This window comes from Alosa sapidissima, chromosome 1, assembly GCF_018492685.1.
Source record: "Alosa sapidissima isolate fAloSap1 chromosome 1, fAloSap1.pri, whole genome shotgun sequence".
Lineage (NCBI taxonomy): Eukaryota > Metazoa > Chordata > Actinopteri > Clupeiformes > Clupeidae > Alosa > Alosa sapidissima.
The window spans coordinates 8,252,579-8,278,467 of NC_055957.1; the positions used below are offsets into that span (position 1 = coordinate 8,252,579).

Genomic DNA, 25,889 nt, shown 5'->3' on the forward strand with positions numbered 1-25,889 from the left:
CCATTGACTGCCACGGACTGTTCCAAGCCCAACAAGGTAAGCCCTTTCAGCAGAGCCTCAGGAGAGGAGGGGCTCACACCGGTATTGGGCATGTTAGTTCTGCTTGCTGTTGTATTGGTGATATGGATGCCATTCGAATGCTATAAAGAGCACTGTGTTTGTGTCTGTGGTGCAAGTGGTCAGTCATGGTTCATGTTCATCAACAGACATGACACCCACTCACTCCTCATTCATGCCTTCACACTGCCTGATACTAATGACACATGACCGCTTATTAACTCTTTCATGCAAGCGCACCAGTCATAAATCCACCCTGACAATTCCTGTGGTCCACTCAGTGTGTGTCTGTGTGTGTGCGTGTGTGCATGTGTGTGTGTGTGTGTGTGTGTATGTGTGTGTGTGTCACCAGTCACAATTCAGGGTTGACAAAAATGCCACTCTCCTGTTTCTTAGCAACAGCGTTCTCACTTCTGAGACATTTAATGTTCTTAGCGCAACATTTTTAACATCTTTCTTAGGATCGCTATCAGGTATTCTTGTGCACCATGAGTATTCATGTACTTGTGGGTGTATGCCTGTCTTGTTTCCATGCAGTTTCCATGGTTACTGGTACAGTAGTACAATTGCCGTGGTTACGTTTAGTGCTGGCATGGCTGGCGGCTGCTGTCAAACGAGTTTAGCCTCACAGACTGAGATCATAGAGGTGACCAGAGCAGTCTCTCTCTCTCTCTCTCTCTCTCAAACTCTTTCACTCATCTGTAAATTTCATCCTTCCCTTTTTTTCCTCCTCCACACTGTGCTTTCTCTCCCTCACACAAAGAAGCTCTAAATATGTAATATGTCCATATGTGCAATGCATGTGTTTTTCTCGTTTTTGTTTTTAAAGCATTTTTGTTCTATTTTGCTACCTGTTTCTCTGTAACTGGCACACCGAGAGAGGAGAGGAGAGGGAGAGAGAGAGAGGAGAGAGAGCAGAGGGAGACAGAGAGAGAGGAGAGGGAGAGAGAGAGAGGAGAGCAGAGGAGAGGGAGAGAGAGAGAGAAGAGCAGAGAGAGAGGAGAGCAGAGGGAGAGAGAGAGAGGAGAGCAGAGGGAGATGTAGAAAGGGGAAGACAGGCCACATTAATCTATTGGGCCTGGAAATGTCCAGACAACTGACCCTGCGCTCTGATACTCTCTCATCTGCATGCATCTCCCACTCCACTAGATTAGTGCAGCCACTCTGCTACAGATACTTTAAAATATATTTAATCTCCTAAAAGTATAACGTATCTCTCTCCCTCTCACTCTCTTCTTTCTTTCTTCATCTATCACTGTTTCGTTTCTCTTTGTTATTTTCTATTTTTTCAGTCTTTTTCTTCTGCTGACACTGGTGTTTACACTCATGAACCGGAGTATGGGTAGCATTTCAACTAGATATTTCGCAGGCTTTTGTAATGTGTGAGGAGCGTTGTGTACCTGCAGTTCTCACAGGTATGTGTGGTAGTGTGCATTTGTGCATAGATATATGGTCTTGTCAGACGATGGCCTTAAATTTGAACTTGCCTGAGGAAGAGTTTTGCTCCATTCAAATAATCACTCTGAAAAGCTCTATATCCTCTTAACTCCAGCATTCAAACAAGCACCACGCAGAGTGGAGAAAACCTCTGGAGTTTAAATAATGGCACAATTATTTCTGAAAATGTTTCGGAAATCCTCTCGAGGCTCCAAATGCTCTCATTAGAGTTGGCGTGGGATGACAGCTCATTTCTGCTATGCGTACAGCCAGCATGTTTGTCGCTGAAAAGGAATTGATTGGTCTTATTTTAGCCATTGCCTGGTTGGTGTTGGAAACGGCTTCAGACAGGGAGAAAGCACCTGTAATCTCATTTTACCAGCGGGACTGCTGTTAGTGCTGGCACAAAGCCTCAATAGAGCTTCCCTCTCCACAAATCCATGCCTTCTCAAATGTTTCTCCATCTGACTTATTTAATACAAGCTTGAGGGATATATATTATTCCACAGATGAAGGGAAAGAAATAGAAGTACCAAATCTTATAAGCTAAGGCTTATCATTAATGTAACTTGATAGATGCTCTGATTTGTTGTTGCAATTTTGTACCAGCCTTTGAACAAAGAGATGTAGTAAGGAAAGATGAAAAAAATAATAAATCCAATTTTTCTCTTTAATATTTTATTTATGACTGTGAAGGAAATTCACAACAGCAACGATACTAGAGAAAGCTTAAATGAAGGACTATGAGAAATACTTAAACAAGGATTTTAAATGGAAACCAATGAACAACACTTATGAGTAGTGCTATACTTAAAAGCATATTCAAGTCCAGTTGTTTTTTTATGTATAGCCACCCAGCATATGGTGCATAAAGGTTTAATTCTCAGCTGTGAAATACAGTATATTTGGATCCCTGCCTACTGCACTAACCTGTCTAAACTGGACATGAGTGAGCAGAGCCCATTACCACACAGAGTGGGCTTTTGACAAACACACCTCTAGAAGGTCAGAGGAAAACAGGGACGAAGGCTCCTTTGAAGGTCTGTTTGTCCATGTTCTCTGGGGCTGTTTGAGGGGGGTGTCATTTCCTTTGAAATATGGAGAGTACGAAATATTGGAAATGAGAACAGCTCCAAATGTCAGGGACAAGAGGCGTACTGCATCACTGCAGAGGCTTGAGAGCATCTCTTCTTTTTCTTACTCTCACATTTGAAGGTCTACACTCAGCATCTGATCCCAGCAGTCAGGCATATCATGTTTAGGGAACGCTTTCCTTGAACCTTGGCAGATGCCTTATCCAGTTCTCAGTCAACATGGTCTAATGATTGGACGGTATCACCATTTTTGGCAATTACTATGGTAGTTTCCAGTATTTTGAGTCAAAGCAGAAGCCTTGTGATCTACCACCATCACCATTCCAGGGGGGGGGTTGTTAACATGGCAAGCTACACAATGGTGGAATGCCAAATACTTTCTATGCCTCCTTGAAGATGTTGAAAAGAGTTTTGCAGGTTTTGTATCAGTGTTCCAAAGCCAATTCAAAGCTTCTTAACAGACTAAAACGCTTCAAGTAGCTGATGAAACTGTTTCCACTTTGAGATAAAAGCATCAAATGAGAGAGTAATCTAAAAGGACTTGTCCTTGCATAACAGACGCCAAGTCTCCCCCACCAGGTTAGAAGGATTCTACAAGCTACATTTTCCACTCTCACCCAGAGATCATGGCCTGCAGAAGTAACCTGTCAGTCGCCTGCACACACAAATGTGACATATCATAGATGCCTCTGGTTCACTGCCTTCATGATTCAGGCTGCCTCTGTGGCAGCAGGATGATTATGTTTCCAGAGCAGAGCTCCAGCAGTCGTGTGCCACTTGGATCTGATGGAATACAGCGAGAGACCTGGGAAAGAAGAACTCCAACTACCTTGTTTCTGCTTTATTCTACCTTGTCTTTTATTACTTTTATTGCTTTTTATTCTTACTTACTTACTTACTTACTAATTATTCTTTATTTTTAAATGATTTTACCTTGTGTGTTTTATGTTTTCTTTTTATTATGATCTTTACCTTTTGAACTATTCTTTGACTATATTGCCCTTCTATGCTTTTATGTGTTATTATTGTTTGGTTTTGTTTATGTAAAGCACATTGAATGACCTCTGTATATGAAATGCGCTATATAAATAAACTTGATTTGACTCCAACGCTTTTCTGAATTTACAAATTACAGCAATACATAATCAATGAAAAATCAACTGTATGCTTTTTTGTTGAAGAAATGTATAAAGGCGAATGCATTTAGACACTGCTCTGAGAAGAGAAGGGATGAGGGTTAGGCCACGTTTATGCAGTTTGATTGGCTGCTGCTGATTGGTCACTGGCTCATAGCGCTTTCCCGTCAGAACAGATGCTTTTTGCAGCCTGTGCAACATAGCAAACCTCTTCAGGCCCATCAGCACAATGTTAGGGAGATAAAAAGCAGGTAAGTCTGACAGCACTGTGCATGTGTGACAGCTCATGGAGTCTTAATAGGATGAAAAAGCCCAAACTCAATAAACTCTTCAAAGACCGCGTCGACGGGAAGGAGACGGGACATTCCTCACTGTCCTGCATATAAAATAGCCCTCTAGTGGAAGAGAAATGTTTTTTGCAAGTCTAATGTCTGAGGTGCACCATTTGTGCTGCTGTGGCTCAGCTGGTAGATCAGCATGCTGACAGGACAACAGCAGGACTACGGGCCCCATCCCCACACAGCACACACACTGCTGACAGGACAACAGCAGGACTATGGTCCCCACACAGCACACACACTGCTGACAGGACAACAGCAGGACTATGGTCCCCACACAGCACACACACTGCTGACAGGACCACAGCAGGACTACGGGCCCCATGGGTCCCCACACAGCACTCACACTGATCTACTGCAGCACTCTTACAGCTGGCTGGATGAAAGCGGTGGTTCAATGGACATGTCAGTGCAGTCTATTAGAACATGATAGACAGCAGCAGGGACAGGGGGCTGTTCACCAGATGGACTTTGGGAGGAGGTACAGTAGGTGCAGTTAGGCTGAATGAGTGCTGCCTGTGTTGAAAAAGCCAGAAGAAGAAAAGTGAGGTATTTCACATGTCCACAGAAGGAAGGTCCCCTTGGCCCCATGCAGAACACACCGTTGGGGTGTGGGTTGTGTGGGGTTCTTCTTCATTACATGTAGAACACACCGTTGGTTGTGTGGGGTTCTTCTTCATTACATGTAGAACACACAGTTGGTTGTGTGGGGTTCTTCTTCATTACATGTTTGCAAATTGGACATAGTCCCATTTCCTAAATATGGTATGCACTATCAACAAATAATGACATGGACTTAAGCTTGGGCACACTATCACTCAAGTGTGCAGGGGTAAACCAAAACAGGGAATGTTACCTACTTAATTATACATTTAAATATGAACATTATCATAATATTTTTGTGGAACACTGAGCTTGTAAGCTTCTCTCTGATTTAGAGTAAAGAGACTGTGCGGTTGTGTGGTTATAATGTGAAGGCACAACAGTATGAGTGGTTCAGTGGCCGTGTGCATTCATTTCTCCCTATGGCATACATCCTCTTGGCAGTCTGTGTGATTTCCTTCATTTTGTTTGCACTACAATATTTTTCAGTCAGTATACTATATCGTCAAAAATACGATGATTGCATTTGAATAATGGGGAGGTAATTTTTTGCGACGCTCATTAAAATGTCTGATATGTAATTATGTGCAATGCTGGGGGCAACAGGCCCAGATGTCCAGAACAAAATGAATGGCTACTCAGCTGAGCCTCAGGTGACCAGGCAACACTGATCATGTATTACTACCTTATCGAACAGTGAACATTCTTCATCTACACAGCTCCCTACACAAACTGAGAATTTCCCCACTGCTTACCCTGTACCATTTCAGCTCCTCCAAGTATTCAGTGGAAGGAAATTGCAAAGAACTAAAGTGAACGAAGGATGCAAATATATAAAATGTGATATGACAGGTTTAGGAAAATAAAATGCCTTCCTTTGAGGATATAGTTCTGTCTAAGAACAGCCTAGGGTCTATTTTGAGATGATAACAAGCGCACACTTTTATTGGGGACCAAAATGTGGTTTAAATTAGCAATTTACTTTGACATAGTGAGCTTGCCCCCAAGGCTATATACTATTTCCTTGCAAATGCATATTCTTAGTCAAAACTACTCCGATTAACGTCATATTGGTCCCCAACGAAAGTTTCCTCCATCCCCTAGGGTGTTCTTAGACTGGACTGTTCCTTTAATTGTTATGATTCACTTGACATTGACAGCAATTAATGCAGTCGAGGATCCTGAAGGGGAAGAGACCTGGACTGAGTACAGGGAGCTCACAGGGATTCATAAGGTGAATGAAGAAAACAGCGGAACAGTAAATGAGATGGAGGAGGGAGAGCGTGTGCGGTGGAGTAGGAGTGCTGTGGAGTAGGAGTGCTGTGGAGTAGGAGTGCTGTGGAGTAGGTGGAGTAGGTGGAGTAGGAGTGCTGTGGAGTAGGTGGAGTAGGAGTGCTGTGGAGTTGGTGGAGTAGGAGTGCGGTGGAGTAGGAGTGCGGTGGAGTAGGAGTGCTGTGGAGTAGGAGTGCTGTGGAGTAGGAGTGCGGTGGAGTAGGAGTGCTGTGGAGTAGGTGGAGTAGCAGTGCTGTGGAGTAGGTGGAGTAGGAGTGCTGTGGAGTAGGAGTGCTGTGGAGTAGGAGTGCGGTGGAGTAGGAGTGCTGTGGAGTAGGTGGAGTAGCAGTGCTGTGGAGTAGGAGTGCTGTGGAGTAGGAGTGCTGTGGAGTAGGAGTGCGGTGGAGTAGGAGTGCTGTGGAGTAGGTGGAGTAGGAGTGCTGTGGAGTAGGAGTGCTGTGGAGTAGGAGTGCTGTGGAGTAGGAGTGCTGTGGAGTAGGTGGAGTAGGAGTGCTGTGGAGTAGGTGGAGTAGGAGTGCGGTGGAGTAGGTGGAGTAGGAGTGCTGTGGAGTAGGAGTGCTGTGGAGTAGGAGTGCTGTGGAGTAGGAGTGCTGTGGAGTAGGTGGAGTAGGAGTGCTGTGGAGGGATAATGGAGAGGAGTGCTGTGGAGTAGGAGTGCTGTGGAGTAGGTGGAGTAGGAGTGCTGTGGAGTAGGAGTGCTGTGGAGTAGGAGTGCTGTGGAGTAGGAGTGCTGTGGAGTAGGAGTGCTGTGGAGTAGGTGGAGTAGGAGTGCTGTGGAGGGATAATGGAGAGGAGTGCTGTGGAGTAGGAGTGCTGTGGAGTAGGTGGAGTAGGAGTGCTGTGGAGTAGGAGTGCTGTGGAGTAGGAGTGCTGTGGAGGGATAATGGAGAGGAGTGGTGAGCGGACCAGGGACACAGGGCATGAAGAGGCTGTAGAGCCAGCGCCCCGTTATGGAAAATAAAATAGTAAAATGATGACACAGTTTAGTAAAGTGAGCACACAATCTCTCCATATACCAAAAAAGAAGCCTTGTAATGACACCTCCTGGGCTCTGTAGCTCCAGGCGTCCGTAGCCTAGTTATTTTAGCACAGATCGGTGGGGCCAGCCAAGAGGCTAGATAAGGTCCAAGGCTGGCCAGCGGCGTCCGGCCAGTGTGGCAGCTGGTCCATCCAATCAAATGTGTTTTCACACTTGACAATTACATAAGGAAAATAAACATATATTGTCAAATACAAAAAAAGGTCAAATTAAATGTATTTGACAAATGCTCCAAATAGTTGCAGTTTTTGTACACTTCATATATCCTTAAATGCTGTGTACTGCAACATGTGCTGTCATCTCACGTTAATGACACAATTAGGACAGAAGGAGTTGTATGAAATCAGCAGTCTCACTTTCCAAGAAGACAACAATTTAAATATAACCCAATGCTGACATGGCCTGGAGTTGAATGTCCAGTCACCCAATTAAGCTGCCATAGGAGAAACTGGATCATATGCAAACTAGAAGTAAAATATCACAATAAATATCTCAGTAAAATAAGAATATTGCAAAGCTGCAATAGCTGCCAAAGATGTTCATTCATTGTTGCTGAACATTTAGGTGCTCGTGTGCTGATTAGTTCCCTTAATGGTTTTATTTGATAGATTATGCCTTCTTTTCTCACCATTCATTCAGAATTCATTCGTATTTTTTTTGTGAAACGCTTAAGAGCTTTAAGCATTTCCATCAGCAAACAGCAAACCACCTACAGTAACTGAAGGCAGCACACTACTCTGGAGAAGAAGGTTAGGGGGAGCTGGAAGTATGCGTGTGCATGTGTGCTGAGGTCTCTCTGCCGTTTCAGTAAGATACTATATGTTTATTAAAGTGGAATGAAGCTGACTATCTGTTCACTTCAACCTGCTTCTGTTGTGAGGTCTCCTAAGACTTAGGCACAGTCAGGGATGGATTACTGCACGAGCCTACCAGGCCCAGGGGCCCAAGGGGTCAGGCCCAAGCCCAAGCCTTTGCATGGAATCATTGCCTCAATATCAACAAATCAGGATGTAGCTATGAATCTGATTGAATTTAGTATTGGCCATCCCCAAAATGCACCAGAATACAGGAAATCACATCAAACAAATTAATTTTTTTCTGGGGGAGGACCCCCAAACCCCCCCTCCCACATATACAACAATTAGTTGGGGGCCCTTAATACATCTGGGCCCAGGGGCCCGAAAGTTCATAATCCGCCCATGGGCACAGTGTGTGTGTGTGTGTGTGTGTGTGTGTGTGTGTGTTTGTGTGTCTGTGTGACATTTAAAGAACAGTGAGTAAAGAGGGCAGAGGTCATCCTCTAGTAAAAGGTCATGTGATCCAAAGAGTGATGACAGCAGAAATGACTGTGCTAAAGCCACTTTTTTATGAGCATGTGTTTGTTCTGCCCAAGTGCTTCCGCTGCATCAGCCTCGATCAGTCTACAGTCGCAGTATTGTCACAGCAATGTGGCAAATCATTTTATTGGACATCAAGTGTAAAGTCCATAATATCAGGCCCATGTAATTGGCACATAGACACAGTGTACACGCAATATCAAAATATTACAAGCAAATATTTTAATAGAAAACACTGACCAACATACAATGTAAACACACCACCATCCAATTGCACTCTAACATTCCTATCCAATATAGAGGGGATATACTGTATATGCCTTTAAATAAGAAAAAGACTTCATAGAGAGACACCTAAGCCAGTCACTCTGCCTGATTGTAAAATAAGACAATTGATTAAAATGGTGTGTCTGAACAGACACATAACCAGACTGACCCAATGTGAAGATAGGGCTAGCCATAGTGTGTGTGTGTGTGTGTGTGCGTGCGTGTGCGTGTGTGTGTGTGTGTGTGTGCGTGCGTGCGTGTGTGTGAGAGAGAGAGAGAGAGAGAGAGAGAGAGAGAGAGAGAGAGAGAGAGAGAGAGAGAGAGAGAGTGCTCTGTCAGCTATTATTGTAAGTGTTTTCTTGTCTGGCTTCTAGCATGTCCAGCGGCTTTTTTGAGTAACATGGAAAAAAGCAAGTCAGTACAAACATAAATTTGGAAATCATTCAAAACAGCACACAGCCCGATATGACGAAGCCCATAAAACAAAACACAAAATACCATCATTTGTAAGATGGCTTTTTTTTTCAGAAAGAAAAAATTAAAATATATGCAATATTTTGTGAAACATAAGACTGATGTAACTTTTCTCTGAATGTGTTTATATACATTTATTCACATGTAAGCCTTGCCACTGCAGATGAAGATATCTGAAATGATCTTTTTTTAAGTAAGTAAAAAAGGACTACCTCTAAAAGGCACAATCTGTGTTGAGGCTCTGAACTCCACCTATCTGTGTCAATGGGGTGTGTGAGGACACAAATAGGTGTGGGTAACACCGCCAGCACATAACATCCAACATCAGAGTGGAGTCTGTCCAAACAGTCGCTGATGGCCTTTGCTTTATGTTTTAAACATCCTCCGTGGGCTAGGCCTCTGAAGAACACGTGTCCCGTGGCCTGGAGCTTTCAGAAATTCCGCTCCATATTTACTGTTTCATATCAAAGTGAATGACCTCATTTGACTCAGGATCCTCCAACATTGCTTTGGCACAGACGCAAACAAAAACCTCTTCAGCCCGGATCAAGCCTGACCGAAAATCCTGGATCATTGGCAAGCTTATCTTTAAGAACTGATAAATGCACTGTTACACTTTCATTTAAAGTGTTCTTCTAACAGCAGAAAACTGTTATACATTTATGAATAGTAACACAAACATTTGCACACTTCAGTATTTTGTTGGCTATGTCAACATCACATGACAACAATGTACAGTGAAACCAAGCATGGGCTTTGCAGAGCTGCATGTGTCTATATCCAAGATGCTTACTTGTTTACAACAATTCAATATTATTTTAATGCTTTGAGAGTTCAAACATCAAAAGCTGCATCATGAAATCTGCAAAGCCTTTTTCAAGTAAAACAGTCTACATTAGGGGGAAACACAGACTCACACTCACGTCATTAAAATACATTATAGCTACTGTCTGTTTTGTCTTGGCAAGTGATGCATAAGGTCTCCAGGAGATCTACATTGAAACTCCTCTGTTATCTTCTAACACCTGAATGTGGCTAGTACACAATAATGTGCAGGTCTTCTGAAGCTTTTCTGTAATTCTTGTGTCGAGGTAGTCAGAGAGACTAATTCTTTCAGCAGTTGAAGTGAAAGCTGAACAACTTGGCTCCTTTTCAGAATGAAAACACTGCTATCACAACATATAACAATCTTGATATCTTACATTTTACATTCAGCGAGCTCCTAAGAAAGAGAGCATTGGTGTTCTACATAGGACTGCAGAAGAGAAACATTCCTGTGGGCCTTCTGTCAGGTTCCTCTCATTTCAGCATCAAAATGATGCATTAAGGTCAAGGGAGCAGGGGACAAGTGGTGACCACCACTTTTCAACCTCCTCTCTCTCTCTCTCTCTCTCTCTCTCTCTCTCTCTCTCTCTCTCTCTCTCTCTCTCTTTCTGTCTCTCTCTCTCTCTCTCTCACACACACACACACACACACACACACACACACACACACACTACAAGCTGACAGGCAAAGACAGGATGAGTGACATAAATCACACAGCAGAAGTCATTAGTGGCAGTGAATCCTGCTGGTGCCAATTAACAGTAGAAATTCATCATGAACTTCAGTTTAATCGATGAACGAGCTGATGTGTGCCTGACAAAACTCGTCTTACTCCTGACACAGAGTTATGCTATGGATGCTCGTAACTCACTCAATCCAGCTAGAGAGAACTTTAGCATGTATGCTGCTGTTAGCCCATTTACTCCTGAAATGCCTGCTACAAACGCCTATAGAATCCTATGGCATTCTAGACTAAACAACCTTATTTCCTAAGGGTTTTCTGAAAAAATACTAAGAATTGTCAACGTCTACCAAAACCTTAATATCTAAGCCTCTGTACACCTAGAAACATGAAATAAAAAGCATGCTGCGCTACGCAGCAACCAGCGGGAGATTCAATGTTGCGCTGTGCAGCAACAGGCGGGAGATAGAATGTTGCTTGTGCAGCATCCAGCACAAATGGGTTAAATATCTGCATCACCCACAGATCTGAATTATTACTGATGTCTTCATCCTTCTGTCTCCTCACATACAGTGTCTAAGCTCCACTCAGAGCACACGCTTACAAGTCATTCAGAGCTCAGAGTCTGATGTGAGGTTTACTAAGACAATCTCTCTAAAGTGCTGCGACTTTCACACACAAGTTCACACACACACACATGGACACGCCTGAACGGACACACAACCAGTCAGCCAAAGCTGAATGTGTATAGTCTGGCCTCAGGTGTCCAATGTGCCGAGCTTGAGCGAGGTGCGGGAGACCTCGGTGTGCATGGTGGACATGGCCACCGTGTCGTACTCCTCCTGCGGCCGGCCTCGGCCCAGACGGCAGAGCGGGAAGCCGCGGAGGTCCTGCTGGAAGTTGCGGTTGAGGAAGCCATAGAAGACGGGGTTGACCCCGGCCGAGGCCATGGCCAGCAGGTGGCAGAGCGAGAAGAGGGGGTCGTGCGTGCAGTTCATGACGGCTTCGTGGTGCCAGTCGATGATGGCGTTGAAGACGTTGAGAGGCATCCAGCAGACGGCGAAGGCCACCACGATGCTGAAGAGCATGACGTTGATGCGCCGCATCTCGCTGCTCCGCTGGCGGCTCTCGCGCACGCGCTCCATTATGTTCCGCCGTCGACGCAAACTCGTGTAGATCTGAACACACACACACACACACACACACACACACACACACACAACCACCGTATATAAACACTGTCACAAGCAAAAAAGTCTAATCAAGTAAGACGTTAAATAAGTAGTGAGACGCATAAATAACTACAGACAGACGCCGTGGCTGGGTTGGCGGTTACTAATACTAGGTAAATCAAATGTATGCATTTGAAGACAGTATGGCTAAAGTGCCCACATCATTATCTGACTACAAGCCCAGCATCTGTATTTCCATGTGTGTGTGTGTGTGTGTGTGTGTGTGTGTGTATTCACAAGTCATTCTTATTTTATTCTTTCATAACACTGCCCCTGCCTTTTCTAACTGAATGACCCCTCTCCTTCTCCATCCCTTTCTCTTCCCTTCTCTTGTCTTTTGCCTCTCTCTCTCTCTGTCCCTCTCTTTCCTCTCTATGCTGGGCTCAGATAAGGTCTGCCATCAGATGGTGGAAGCTTCAGCTTCAGCATACTCCCTTTTTTTCAGAAAGCAGATCTCCTCTTGGGAGTCCAACTGACCATTAAATGTCAACTTAATGTCAGTGTGTATGTGCCCATGTGTATGCGCCCATGTGTGTGTGTGTGTGTGTGTGTGTGTGTGATGTCACAGTTGTATTAATAGTCTTGACTGTGCTGCAGCACACTGAGGAGGGAGACTTTGTCTCTGGTGTGCCGTCTAACTAACTGATTGACAAGCTGTCGCTCCTCTTCGGCAGTCCCAGAGCTTTGACTCCTGCAGTGTGGTGTATATTAATAAATATTCATGTGGTGTGCATTTAAAACAATGAATATTAATCAATCTGGTTTGAATGGTGTACAAGCCTGTATCAAGCAGTTCATAACCTTAAACACACACAGCTGCAACTATTCAACTACTTGGATAATGTTTGTGTTGAACAAGATTATGGTGACCTGGAAAATGTCCCTTTAGTCAAAGCTCCAATGCCCAGAAGACACACGCTTACACACACACACACATACACATGCACACATGCTCACACACACACACACACACACACACAATTGCAATCTGTATTTGCCCTGCTGTAAATGGATATGTGAAGGAGTTGACTCGTAAGGATGTAGAATAGGTAATGCAGGCGTGTGTGTGTGTGTGTGTGTGTGTGTGTGTGTGTGTGTGTGATTGTGTGTGATTGTGAGGTTGTGTGTGATTGTGTATGTGTGTGCATGCCCTTGGTAAATACATAACTGGTCATCTGTTAAATAATTGTTTCTCTTCCACTTATTTGAAATTACAATTCAAAAAGCTTTACAGTCATCATAGAAACGGAATTATGAAGCCATTATACTGTAGTATGGTGTTTGGTTTCAGTGGAATGCATTTGTCCCGTCCGATTGTACCTGGGAGATGACGTAGTAAGCAACACTCCCCTCTAATGGGTTGAAGGTTGCATTAACCAGTGCTTAGAGGTGTTTGCATTCTCTATCAGGGCCTCTGTGCCTTTGCTGAATTGGGCTGGGATGGGTTTCTGTGTCATTACAGCAGTAGCATGTTTTTCTGTGTTTTGTGTGTGTGGTGCTTGCTCAATGCTAAATGTATGTGACAGCTCATCCTAGCTGCTGGTCATCTGTGGTTACAATGCGACATCACCATGAAATGTGTGTGTGTGTGTGTGCGCGCGCGCATGTGTGTTGATGAAGTGCACCTGATGATGAATGAATGAGTGAGTGAGTGAAAGAGTTACAGAGAGATTAAGGGAAAGAAAGCTGTGGCTATGTCTTGGTTCAGCTGTTTTCTGGTACATTCCACCATTATCATTATTATCCCCTGTGATAGGAAGAGGTAAACAGAACAGACAGCTCCCTCTCCTCCTCCTCTCCTCTCCTCCACTCCTCTCCTCCACTGACTGTCTGTATCCCCTCTCCCACTTCCGTCTCTTGCTCTTATAATTGGCAGTCATAGTGCAATGTGTGTATCTGTGTGTGGGTGTGCGTGTGCATGTGTGTGAGTGAGTGAGAGAGAGAGAGACAGAGAGAAAGAGAGAGAGAACAATGTTTGGCTCTCACTGTTCTCTTGGAGTAACAGCATGGAAAAGTTATTTCATTCCTGTACAAAGGATAAGAAATATGGCCATGTTTATCCTCAGGTTCAGGACAGCATATCTGTGTGTGTGTGTGTGTGTGTGTGTGTGTGTGTGCAAATGGAAAATGCTGTTTCTTTCATCTCACCAGACTCTAGCTTTATGTGATCTATAATAGCATTGTTATTCCTCCCCCTTCCTTTTCTTCATGCTTGACTTCTTTGTTCCTCACTATTAACTTACTATTCTAAATATTTACACTGCCTAATGTCCTTCCATTTCATGCTGTAATTCATGTGTGTGTGTGTGTGTGTGTGTGTGTGTGTGTGACAGTGTATAATCAAAAGTGACTGAATGAGTAAATTTGTGTGTCCTTTGTGTGTGTGTGTGTGTGTGTGTGTGTGTGTGTGTGTGTGTGTGTGTGTGTGTGTGTGTGTGTGTGTGTGTGTGTGTGTGTAGATACCTTGTAGTAGCAGACAAATATGAAGAGGAGTGGGGTGATGTACTGGAGGAAGAGCATGGACGTGGTGTAGGTCAGTTTGAAGCTCCTGGATGGCCAGGCTTCCACACACACCACCTTCCCATGGAACTGCTCCCTCATCTCCGGCGGGAGCTGTGTCAGTGGGGTGTCCGTTACCATGGAGAACAGCAGGAAGGGGGCAGCGGTGGCCAGCCCTAGAGTCCAGATGGCAGCGATGCCTATGCAGGCGTGGTGTGTTGTGGGTCTCCAGCCACGAGGATGCAGGATCAACTGATGCCTCTCCATGGCAATGAGAACCAGTGAGAAGATGGAGACGGTTACTGAGCAACACTGGACCAGTCCATTGAGCTTGCACAGAATTTCCCCGAACACCCAGTGGTCCATAAAGGTGTAGACGAAGGTGAAGGGCAGGCACACCAACGCCATCAACAAGTCCGACAGCGAGAGGTTGGCAATCAAGACGTTGGTGACGTTGTGCATCTCTCGTTGTCGGATGATGGCAAGGATAAGAGCCAGGTTGCCTACCACGCCCAGCAAGGCCACTGCACTGTAGGCTATCGCCATGATGACAAAGAGAGTCTTGTTGCTGTCACACTCATCACTGCCATAAGCTGTGATCGCTGACAGGTTAGCGAAAGAGCAGTTGCGCTCCTCTAAGGCGGTCGAGCAGTTGGGGGGAGCGGGTGGGAGAGGGGGGAGGAGCATTGGGTATGCCATGCTGCTGGCTGACTGGATACTGCAGCTAACGCAGGTCACCTCATGCTGCCTCACCACTTAGGCTCAGTGTGGAAAACTGTCAAAAAAAGTGCAAATATGAAAAATCACCAATAATGAAATAAGGCTGGGGAGAGACAATCCCACCGCACAGATCCAACTGTAAGAGCTATACCGAGAGAGTGTATTTTACTGATGACTAAAAACGTCATTCTGACTGCGCCCTCAGGGTCATAATTAGTTCACTATCCCTAATGACATCAGTAAGCATGAGTAGATAATTGAGTGACAGATGCCCTGAAACTGCACCAGCACACCCTAACCCAGCCCTACACACATGCAGTCTTCACACATTAGTGAACACCCAGACCCAGACCTACACACATGCAGCCTACACACATTTGAAAACACCCTGACACACACACATGCAGCCTACACACATGTTACAGAACACCCAGACACACACACATGCAGCCTACAGAGAACACCCAGACCCAGCCACACACACATGCAGCCTATACACACATTTAGAACACCCAGACCCAGACACACACACATGCAGCCTACACACATTTGTGCTGCCTCTCCCATGTAATACACATCTGATCTGTACACAAAGCAATCTCAGTGATAGTTTTCCAAAGCCTTTCAGGGGGCCTTGTCAGCTGTGTCATCATTGGTTGAGCTCAGCATTTCTTCAGAGCACAATGCACCTAAACCGTGTCTTCCTCAGCTTGCGTCTCTCTGCTGACGACTCCTGCATTCTGCTTTATTCACATACATTCTCTAATTCACGTCTAATTCTGCAGCAAATTATTTCACAAATACCATACAGACACAAATAGCATAAAAAGAGTCTAATTCGGTACACCCCACACCACATCATTCAATACAATATGGAGAATCATATGTGACATAACTTAACCCCAAGTTGCTCCGAGGACAGTGGCCCTTGTAAATTGACATAGGTCACTTTGGACAAAAGTGTCTCCTGAGTGAATAAAACATCAGGTGTGTCACCAACCACATTAGCAACATTGTCAACTACTGACTCTGACTACAAACACAGTATACACTTTGAGGTGAATGCAACAGAAAGATTATTTTTCAATGATGTGACCCACAGACTGAATGCCATCCCTCTGCTCATAGACTATATAGTTTGAGGTCCCACATTTGCACACACCCATGCACACATTCAATTCCTCTCAGTTCAGTCATGTTGTTCAGAGACTGGCTGGCTACATCATTCTTTGATGCTTCAGAGATTTTACCTATGATGAGTTAAACACACACGACAATAAAGAGAGATAGAGAGAGAGGGAGAGAGAAAGAGAGAGAGAGATGATAACAATGACCACACAGACAGATGGAAATTCAGCCTATGTTTGCAGTGGTTTATTAATTAGCCACAGCCATCATTATCTGTGATATTAGGCCAGTCATTGGAGACTTATAACTCTGTAGCTTGTGGCTGGTTTATGGCTCCTTCCGTGGAAAATGAAACATGGGAGATGGCCTGCACTGGTGAAGTTTCAGATCAGAGCTGGTTCCATTTCAAGGTATATGAGGGAAAATACATCTTCAAAGCCAAGAATAATGTTAAAAATGAATTGAGATAGTGATTAAAGAGGGAGAGGACACGCTTGAATTCTATATGATGCAGAGGTAGAGACGATGCAACATGTTAAATTGTCCCAGCTTACATGTAAGTCATGTAAGTGATGTAACTGTGTCGGTTGAAACCCAGCGCGGAAATCTGAAGACATGGAGACAAATTACCCGTGGTGATTAATTTAATAATTCGGTCGGAACGTCTTTTTAAACGTCTTGGTCTATGTCTACGTTATCCGCTACAGTAGACACATTTGGCATAATTTAGACTGCATTTACATTTTGTTTTTTATCTGACGCTTTTGAAAGCGACTTACAAATAATGAATCAGTAGGACAAATGACTGAGACAAAAACACACGCACGCACACAGAGAGAGAGAGAGAGAGAGAGAGAGAGAAGGCTCTGGCCTAACATTCAGAATTAAGCAGGTCATGACTTTTTTGAAGCGTACTGAAAGCTGCTTATGCAGTCCCAGTAGAGCTGCATATTAACCGCTGCAGTGTGAGAGGACATGGGCCTACAAACGTTAGTTTTTTTAAGTCATGTGATCTGATACATGGGAAATGATATACATACATCGTCTCAAAGAGGTTCAAATTGGTTTTGATAGGTCCCGTTTGGTATACAAAACAACACCGAAATGGTAATTTGTCGCCAAGTCCAATATTGTCACTCGGTTACACGCAACTGATGATGCGCGTCTGCAACATTCAAAATTCCATCTGAGCGTGAAATTCAATACTTCATCACACTTATGTCTGAACACAACCTGATTTCACGTCTGTTTGAGTCGTAAAAGTTTAGAGCGATATGTTCTCATTCATTCTCCGTGTCCACTGGTAAACAGGTCAAAGTACAGAACACTTCCCTTTCTTCATTCTCCTTTTCGTTGCTTTGTTCTTACCAAGATATCCATAGATGTTTAACATTGAAACATGCATCTTTCAGTTAACTATGAGAAATGTTTCCCTGGTTTGTAAGATGAATCCCAAACTATCCTCATGACAGAAAGAGCGCACATTTCTGACGTTGCACTTTTTTGACTATACCCTGATAGCTTATAATAGATACATAGAAAAAGAGAAAACGCACCCCACCGCCTCATGTAACAAACAAATATCTATTCAGACTTACCTTTACGCATAACGAAGTAGGCATCTCCGCAGAACAAATGCATAAAACCAGACCTGACGCTGTGGTGTTTTGACCACAATGAACAGACGAGCGCACCGCACATCCTCACGCAGAGAGAGCGTGAGAGAGAGAGCGTGAGAGAGAGAGAGAGAGAGAGAGAGAGAGAGAGAGAGAGAGAGAGAGATTCCCGTGCACCCTCGTCATATGGCGACTTTATCGCCCTGGCCACAGTAATGGGTGCGGGTGTCTGGAAATATGACCAAAGCTACTACAAAGATTTGGCAATTAAGGTCACACACTTCCTCTCCAAATAATGGATTATGACCACCTGCACTTATACATTATACGTTACCATTTACGTTAAGATATATGTCTACAGCGCCACTTAGTGGCGCCACGCTAGTGGCCAACTGGGCAATAGGCCTATTTTGGTAGCCGTCTAGACCTATTCTCACAAAGTTAATCTTTAGGCCTTTTTCTGAAGGTTCACCAAGCATTTCGTCCTAGATTCATATGTCTCTCCATATCTACTTACACTTACACAAAATAAACTTGTAATTTTCTAATACGATATGTCCTATTTTTATAGGCCTGATCGATCACCTGTGCCGAATGATAGGCCTAGGCTATATTAAAAATAACTTTACCGGTGTATGACCTTTTATATAAGTAATAATGGTGTTGGTTGTTTTATTGTAGGATAGGCACATTTATCGGTTGTAATTCATTTAGCCTAGCTATTTATCGTATAAAGCTAGGAACATCGGCATTAGAAGAGTAGGCAACCCGGACCCCTTTAAGTGGTACTCCGATACGATGTTTTGGTTTTGATGCTGTCCTGTCAAGTGTTAAGTTAAGTCGTCGTCGCCAGCCAGCCAGTACGGCTTTGATTGTTGACAGATGTCGTTCTTTTGTCTGTCTCTTGTCTTTCAGTTTGTGGGTTCATGCATTTGAAAGGAGCCATGGATTACAAAGGCACGCATCAAGTTGTGGGTATACAGTTAACTTATTAGGGTATTTCTTTACTAGCTAACCTGCTACAGCAGTCTTTCTTATCTTATCCAGTCTCTGCAGTCATCTGATATTCCCATGTGACTTTAATATTTCCTGCATCGAAATTGTAGGAGCAATAACACCACGAAAGAAAAAGACTGTTAGATAACACAACATTGTTGCAGAACAGTAACTAAATATGGCAGCAGCAGCAAGGTAACATCAGACAGTGAGCGCAGCATACTATCAGCATATTGTTTCGCGCTCAGAACTCATTAGTAGAATAGGCTGTTGCAGAATTACGCCTAACCTCTGTAGACGGAAACTGAAAAGGAATTATTTTCTATAGGCCTAGTTAACGCCAATTTGTGAGGTAGGCTAGCCATAATGTTACAGTTTGTTAAGCATGTCACGTTTTGCTACACCTGGCTTCATCGGTAAATTGTTGCTCGAATAACACGACCCATGGTTTGGCTGAATTATAATTTGCAAGATTGTGACTCATATTTTATATCAAGTCGTTCAATCTGCAAAGAGACCTTTGATAGGCTTTTAATACCTGAAGTCACTACTGAAATCCGTTGATTGGATTGATTGGAGTGTGTGATGTTTTCAGACAGTAACTTACTTTTACGCCTCTTTGTTTTGGCCCACACATGAAGAATAACTCGTCTACTGACATCTCTCAAAGTGCGGAGGACGATCCACTGGTTGAGGGACCCTTGATCTCTCAGGATACCCTTGATTCAGCCATCAAGAGGGAATTTAAAAAATTACCCACTTCCTGGACGGCTGGACTACTGCTGTTCTTTCATGTGAGACCCTCATGCAATCAGTTATGCTTTTAATGCCTTTAATTACAGGCCCAATTAACCTGGGATAGTGTGTCATGAGTACCAAAATAACAATACAGATGCATCTAAAAAAAGACTATTGTGGAAGTCTGTTGCCTTGCACAGACTGAGAGATCATAGGTTCAAGAAGCCATTGCCCGCGTTTTGACTTAATTAGCTGATTAGAGCTCTTCTCAGATCGACATTTCTGTATTATAAATTCTTCACTCTATGTTTTTGAGGTAGGCCTAGCCTACTGGATATTTTTTTTTATTTCTATGAGCTATAAACCATAATCAAGATCAAATAAAAAAGACTTGAAATATTCAGAGGTGGAAAAAGTACGAAAATATTGTACTCAAGTAAAAGTACCAATACCTTGATGAAATATTACTCAAGTACAAGTTAAAATACCGATCTGAAAATGTACTCAAGTTAAAGTAAAAAGTAGTTCATTTAAAATGTACTTTAAGTAAAAGTTACTTAGTTACTTTTTTTTTGGGGGGGGGGGGGGGGGGGTACCAGAACAACTAGTTTTACCAGAGACTTTCTAATGAGGAGATACAGCACTCAAAAAATCCTCCATAGGGGTTAGTTTGTAACGCCAATATGGCAGTTGTCTACACATCACAACCCTTCCACGGCAAAACGTCGACATGTGAATACATTGAGCCAATCATGTGGTGTATTGTAAAATACATTGAGCCAATCAAGTGGTGTGCTGTGAAGACATCGTGCTAATCATCTGTTGTGATCTCGCTGCTGGAGCAAGATTGGTGTCGTGAAGCCTTACGCACACACATTTCTGCCGAAATAGATGCACGATAAGGGCCCAAAAAGTGTTGCAATATGGCCGCCGAGTGGAGGTACTTGCCTGATAAGGACGTTGAGAAATGGAGATCTATGTAAAAAATCACCGGAGTTCTCCTTTAAGTTTGAGCAGTAGTTGATTTTCAAAGTTAGTTGCACTCATCCTTGGGTCGCTTTGCAGTGAACAGTAATCCAGCACAACTGAAAAGCCCCTCACAGGCAGCTGAGGCAGGCAGGCCAATGTTGAGTTGCAGAGTTTTTTTTATATTTGGAAACGAGCAGAAGGTTCAGCAGATTAAAGGGTGTCGATCTGGTGGGGGAAAGTGGGAAGTATAGGGCCCCAATGGAGGAGAGGGCCCTTGAAAGCAAAAAGCAAAAAGCTCTCCCAAGACCTTTGCAACCTTATTGTTGCCAAACATATCAATGAAACTGGTTACAGATGCATTTCAAAACTTCAGAATCTTCCAGTAAGCAGCATGGGAGCCATTATCTGCATGTGGAAGAAACATCACTGCATCATCAACCGGCCTTGCACAGGATCTCCTCGCAATATTTCTGACCAGGAAGTCAGAAGGATAGTCAATTCCAAGAGCCAAGGACCACTCGGAGAAAGCTCCAAAAAGACTTGAAGGCAGCCAATTCAATTAAATTCAATTAAACTGTTCTGGAAGTAACTAAAGATCAGGATTCACAAGAGGGACCCCTGGAATCTGTTTAGAACAATGGGCCAAAATCACACCTGATACTGCGACTAATAAGTTTTGTCATACAAATTTCAGTAGGAACGTTCAATACTTTTTTTCCTGTGTCATTCCACTTTATTACACATAACTCTTATGTTTGGATTTTTTATATGTGTGTTAATATAATGTGTGGTGAAAATTTTGAATATAGGCTGCTCACTGGAAGTTTAGGCTAATTACTGAAAAAAACAATAAGCGTTCAATACTTATTTCCACCATATATTTATTTTACCTGAATATTTTAACTTACAAATTAAATGTCAAAATGAATGTCAGACGAAATGTAAAGTTTGACAGACTGGATTTTGTATAGCGATAGTCTGTCATTTTTAAAAAGTGGGTCCCCAGAAAAAAAGTTTGAGAAACACTGGTCTAAGGTCACTCTCACTCTCCCTTGCTAAGGAGCTAAATGGTTTAGTCCACCTGCACGATTCATAAGGTAGGCCCTAGTCTATCTTTCGTTTATTTAGTTGAGCATCGCTAGTGGACCGCTAATTGTTGTGCTGCTGGTGCAATGTCTTTCTCCAAGAAAGCCAAGTAGGCTAAGGTTACTAAAAACAAAGGCCAAAACAGGAAAAAGAGACATCAACATGAGGGGAAACAACTGCTAATAAATTTCTTTCCAAAGAAAGGTGAGCACAAACGTCAAAACACGAAATCCCATGGTGTTTACTTTGCTTGAATATCTCCGCAATTATTGGTGCTAAAACTAACGGAGACAACCCATTGGAATAGAGTAAAATACACTTTCATACGTTAGGCTAATCTGATGCATCTCGTGATCCAGCTCCATCACTTTTAGAAAGACTGCATGGCGCCAGCTTGATTCATGTTCTGTTGTAGGCTACATATGCTGATTATTATGACCGCCGCGTAGCGAAGCGGCGGTCATATAGGTTTAGTCAGATTTTTTTTCTTTTTTTTTTCTTTTCTTCGCATGCTCAAATTTCCGTCAATGATTCCCGGGACACTGAAAGACCGGGGTACACGAAACTTGGTGGGCATGTAACCCCACATGGATAGCATGGAACCATCGTTTTTCGTTTTGATCTATAGCTCCCCCGCTGGACTGGACCCCCGAAAGGAGGGTAGGGCAGACACAGTTTTCTGTGAATATCTCGAAAACCGTAGGGTTTAGGAGGACCCTTTTATTGTTGTATGTTGATCTCAAGGGGCCATGTCAACCCATTCCATAAATACTCATTTCATGTATAGCGCCACCTAGTTAAACACAAAAAAGTAAAAATGAGGTGTTGTAATTGAAGGTATCTGTGACCTAACATAGTCAAAACTGCACGAAATTGGAAGTGTAGGATCATTATGACACCCTCTGTATGCACGCCAAGTTTTGTGGAATTCCGTTCATGGGGGGCCACACAATAAATTAATTTGTTACTATACACCAACTGGCCTGTAGGTGGCCGGAGACAGTTTTCTGTGAATATCTCGAGAACCGTAGGGCCTAGGAGGTCCACCTTTTTTATGTATGTTGGTCTTAAGGGGGCATGTCAACCCATCCCATTACCACTTATTTCATGTATAGCGCCACCTAGTTAAAAATTAAAAAGCAAAAAATGAGGTGTTTTCATCACAATATCTCTGCCTGACAAGGTCAAAACTGCACGAAATTAAAAGTGTAGGATCATTATGACACCCACCGAATGCATGCCACGTTTTGTGTACTTTCGTTCATGGGGGGCCTTACAATAAAATAATTTATGTGTACATTTAGTGACGTACACCAACAAGGATTCCCGGGACACTGAAAGACCGGGGTACACAAAACTTGGTGGGCATGTACCCCCACATGGATAGCATGGAACTGTTATTTTTCGTTTTGATCTGTAGCCCCCCTGCTGGACTGGACCCCCCTGAAAGGGGGTAGGGCAGACACAGTTCTCTGTGAATATCTTGAGAACTGTAGGGCCTAGGATGACCATTTTTTTCCGTATGTTTGCCTCCAGGGGTCATGTTAGCCCATTTCATGTGCACACATGTGCACAAACAGATACACACACACACACACACATACATTCACAGTAATCATACATATGACACATACTCACACAGTAGACATATGTACGCTTGCATGCACAGGCACACACACACACACAGGCACACACACACACAAACACACACTCACACACACACACCCACACACATAACATAAACATAACACAAACAATCAAGAATTTCTCAGAATTATGAACAGGCAAGATGGAGGTGGGGTTGTATAAAATTAATTTTACATGTGAAATCTATTAACTAATCATGTTTTGGTACTTGTTGTCTAGCAGATACCAGTGAGAATTGAGTGTGGATAATGCAATTTAGTGAGACAGTTAGAATCATATAGGCCTTTCAGCGTGATTTCTTTTTGTGGAAAAAATGTGCTGGACTGGGCGGCGGTCATATTTTGTACCGCTCTGCGGTACATCTAGTTATGACTAGGCTAGTGGTTTAGGGCGCGATTTTTCTGTTTTCGTTAGTCTTAAAAAATACAAAATACTCAGAAAAACTACTCAATACAGTAACGTGAGTAAATGTATTTCGTTACTTTCCACCTCTGGAAATATTTCACGTAATGTGTAAAGAATAGATCATATGAAAGTTTCACATTTTGAAATAACCACATACATGGAACATAACTTAATATGTAGTTTACATGGAACATAACTTAATATGTAGTTTATGGAACATAACTTAATATGTAGTTTACATGGAACATAACTTAATATTATGTAGTTTACATGGAACATAACTTAACTTAATATGTAGTTTATGGAACATAACTTAATATGTAGATTACATGGAACATAACTTAATATTATGTAGTTTACATGGAACATAACTTAACTTAATATGTAGTTTATGGAACATAACTTAATATGTAGATTACATGGAACATAACTTAATATGTAGTTTACAGGGAATTGCCTGTTTCACTCTCAATGTGTCTTTTAGCTTCAGAATAATTCAGCTTTGACAGCTTTTTCTGGCAGTCAGACTGCTGTCACAAGTTAAAGCAAAACAGGCCCTTATCTTATCCCATAATGCACACCGGGGAATGCATAGGAGAAGGGGTCTATGTAAGACACTTGAGATTTTCCTTAAATGTGTTGCACTGTTTGAAGTGGAGTACTCACAAATGAGTGGTCTTTATGCCAGTTACTGCACACTGGACCAATGTGCATTTTACCTCAGTATCATAGGACTGTGTAAATTGTCTTTGGGGCAGCCGTGGCCTACTGGTTAGCGCTTCCGGTTCGAACCCCGACCAGTAGGCATGGCTGAAGTGCCCTTGAGCAAGGCACCTAACCCCTCACTGCTCCCCGAGCGCCGCTGTTGTTGCAGGCACCTCACTGTGTGTTCACTGTGTGCTGAGTGTGTTTCACTAATTCACGGATTGGGATAAATGCAGAGACCAAATTTCCCTCACAGGATTAAAAGAGTATATATATACTTATACTATATACTTAAAACTGTGTGTTTGGCCTCCACAGGTGGCTTTCGTGTGTTTGTCGGTTGTGGTGTGTGTATTGTGTGGGCTAGAAGATGGACGTCGTGCGGAGTGTGCAGCCTTGATGCGTGGTATGGACAGCAAGACGTTGGTGGTACTTTGTAAAGTGGCACTGTGGATCATCTCGTACATCCACCAACACTTTGTTCAGTACCACAACACTGCAGCCAGACGCAGAGGCTACCTGCACTTCTACCGACAGACACGAGACACCGTATCCCTGCCGCTGCTCATGCAGTCTTTAGGTGAGACATGGACACGCATACAGTGGCAAGGAAAAGTTTGTGAACCCATGTTAAAGTTGACTAAAAAGAGGAATTAAAAAAATTCATCTTTTGGAAATTGATCTTAATGCCTTTATTTAAAAAATGAGGAGAAATCCAACCTTTAAGGACATCAGTTTTCTTTGTGTATGAATAATGTATTGTAAATAAGTAAATTTTCTTCTTTAAAATACAGGAGGCATAAGTATAGGAACTATGTTAAATTCCCATAGAGGCAGGCAGATTTGTATGTTTAAAGACCAGTTATTTCATGGATGCAGGATACTATGCATCCTGATAAAGTTCCCTTGGCCTCCGGAATTAAAATAGCCCCACATCATCACGTACCATTCACCATACTTAGAAATTTGCATGATTTTATTTCAGTTAGCCTATTAGCTGGTTTGATTTGCATTAAGCTCATTGGTGTCCAATTTTAAATTAAGGCATTAAGATCAATTTCTAAAAGATGATTTTTTATTCCTCTTTTTAGTCAACTTTAGCAGTGTTCACATGCTTTTTACACATCAAACTGCACATTTAAACATGATCCATCCACAGCCACAAGTGCCCAAGCCTACATTTTTGGTCTCCTTCACTTCCTGAGAATTGCTCAATTGTTTTGTGTAATGTACCACTGCTGTGTGTGGACAAAGATGGCAAAAGAGTTTGGGCCCTATCTTTGATAGTTGTCATTGTGGCCTCTAGAGGGCGACATCTTACTGCATGACACAGCACAGCCTGATCAGTTTTTAAGTAGCACAATGTAGAAATTCCCCTTTTCATCAATTTTCGATGAGCTATTATTAAGCTATTAAGATAAAATAATTGTGTTGCTTTAAGAGTAATTAAGGTGTGACTATGTTTCAAGAATTGTATGTAGTGGAGTGGAGTAGAGTAGAGTAGAGTAGAGTAGACCATGAATAAAAATACTTAAATAAATAATCTTAAAAGAATACAATACCGTG

At 42.9% G+C, this 25,889-nt stretch overlaps 3 protein-coding genes across 6 annotated transcripts in view; 1 reads left to right on the plus strand and 2 right to left on the minus strand.

Moving 5' to 3' along the window:
• Positions 1-5,892: 5,892 nt before the first annotated feature.
• LOC121720798 (extensin-like) lies at positions 5,893-7,297 on the minus strand. Its single transcript, XM_042107241.1, has 2 exons — positions 7,280-7,297; positions 5,893-6,828 (listed from the first exon to the last, which is right to left on the minus strand). The coding sequence occupies exons 1-2, from the start codon at positions 7,295-7,297 to the stop codon at positions 5,893-5,895; spliced, it is 954 nt and encodes a 317-aa protein (XP_041963175.1).
• Positions 7,298-8,533: 1,236 nt separating this feature from the next.
• npy1r (neuropeptide Y receptor Y1) lies at positions 8,534-17,917 on the minus strand. The gene is made up of 3 exons (XM_042083570.1): positions 17,760-17,917; positions 14,278-15,088; positions 8,534-11,760 (listed from the first exon to the last, which is right to left on the minus strand). The coding sequence occupies exons 2-3, from the start codon at positions 15,010-15,012 to the stop codon at positions 11,341-11,343; spliced, it is 1,155 nt and encodes a 384-aa protein (XP_041939504.1). The 5' UTR covers positions 15,013-15,088; positions 17,760-17,917; the 3' UTR covers positions 8,534-11,340.
• A 635-nt stretch (positions 17,918-18,552) lies between these two features.
• tmem192 (transmembrane protein 192) overlaps positions 18,553-25,889 on the plus strand; it is a 15,628-nt gene continuing 8,291 nt past the window's right edge. The window contains exons 1-3 of one of the 4 annotated variants that reach the window (XM_042084097.1): positions 18,553-18,748; positions 19,415-19,567; positions 24,642-24,903. In XM_042084097.1, the coding sequence (XP_041940031.1) occupies positions 18,704-18,748; positions 19,415-19,567; positions 24,642-24,903 (460 nt within the window). In that variant the 5' untranslated portion in view covers positions 18,553-18,703. Of the gene's footprint in view, positions 18,749-19,408; positions 19,568-24,641; positions 24,904-25,889 lie in introns of those variants that run through there. The other 3 variants (XM_042084081.1, XM_042084105.1, XM_042084090.1) reach the window with 3 other exon arrangements.

Bases quoted from the DNA above. Each gene is read 5' to 3' on its own strand.
- npy1r (XM_042083570.1), bottom strand. From the start codon at position 15,012: ATGGCATACCCAATGCTCCTCCCCCCTCTCCCACCCGCTCCCCCCAAC. The intron at 11,761-14,277 runs GTATCTACACAC...GTGTGTGTTCAG, and splicing joins TATTTGTCTGCTACTACAAG to ATCTACACGAGTTTGCGTCG.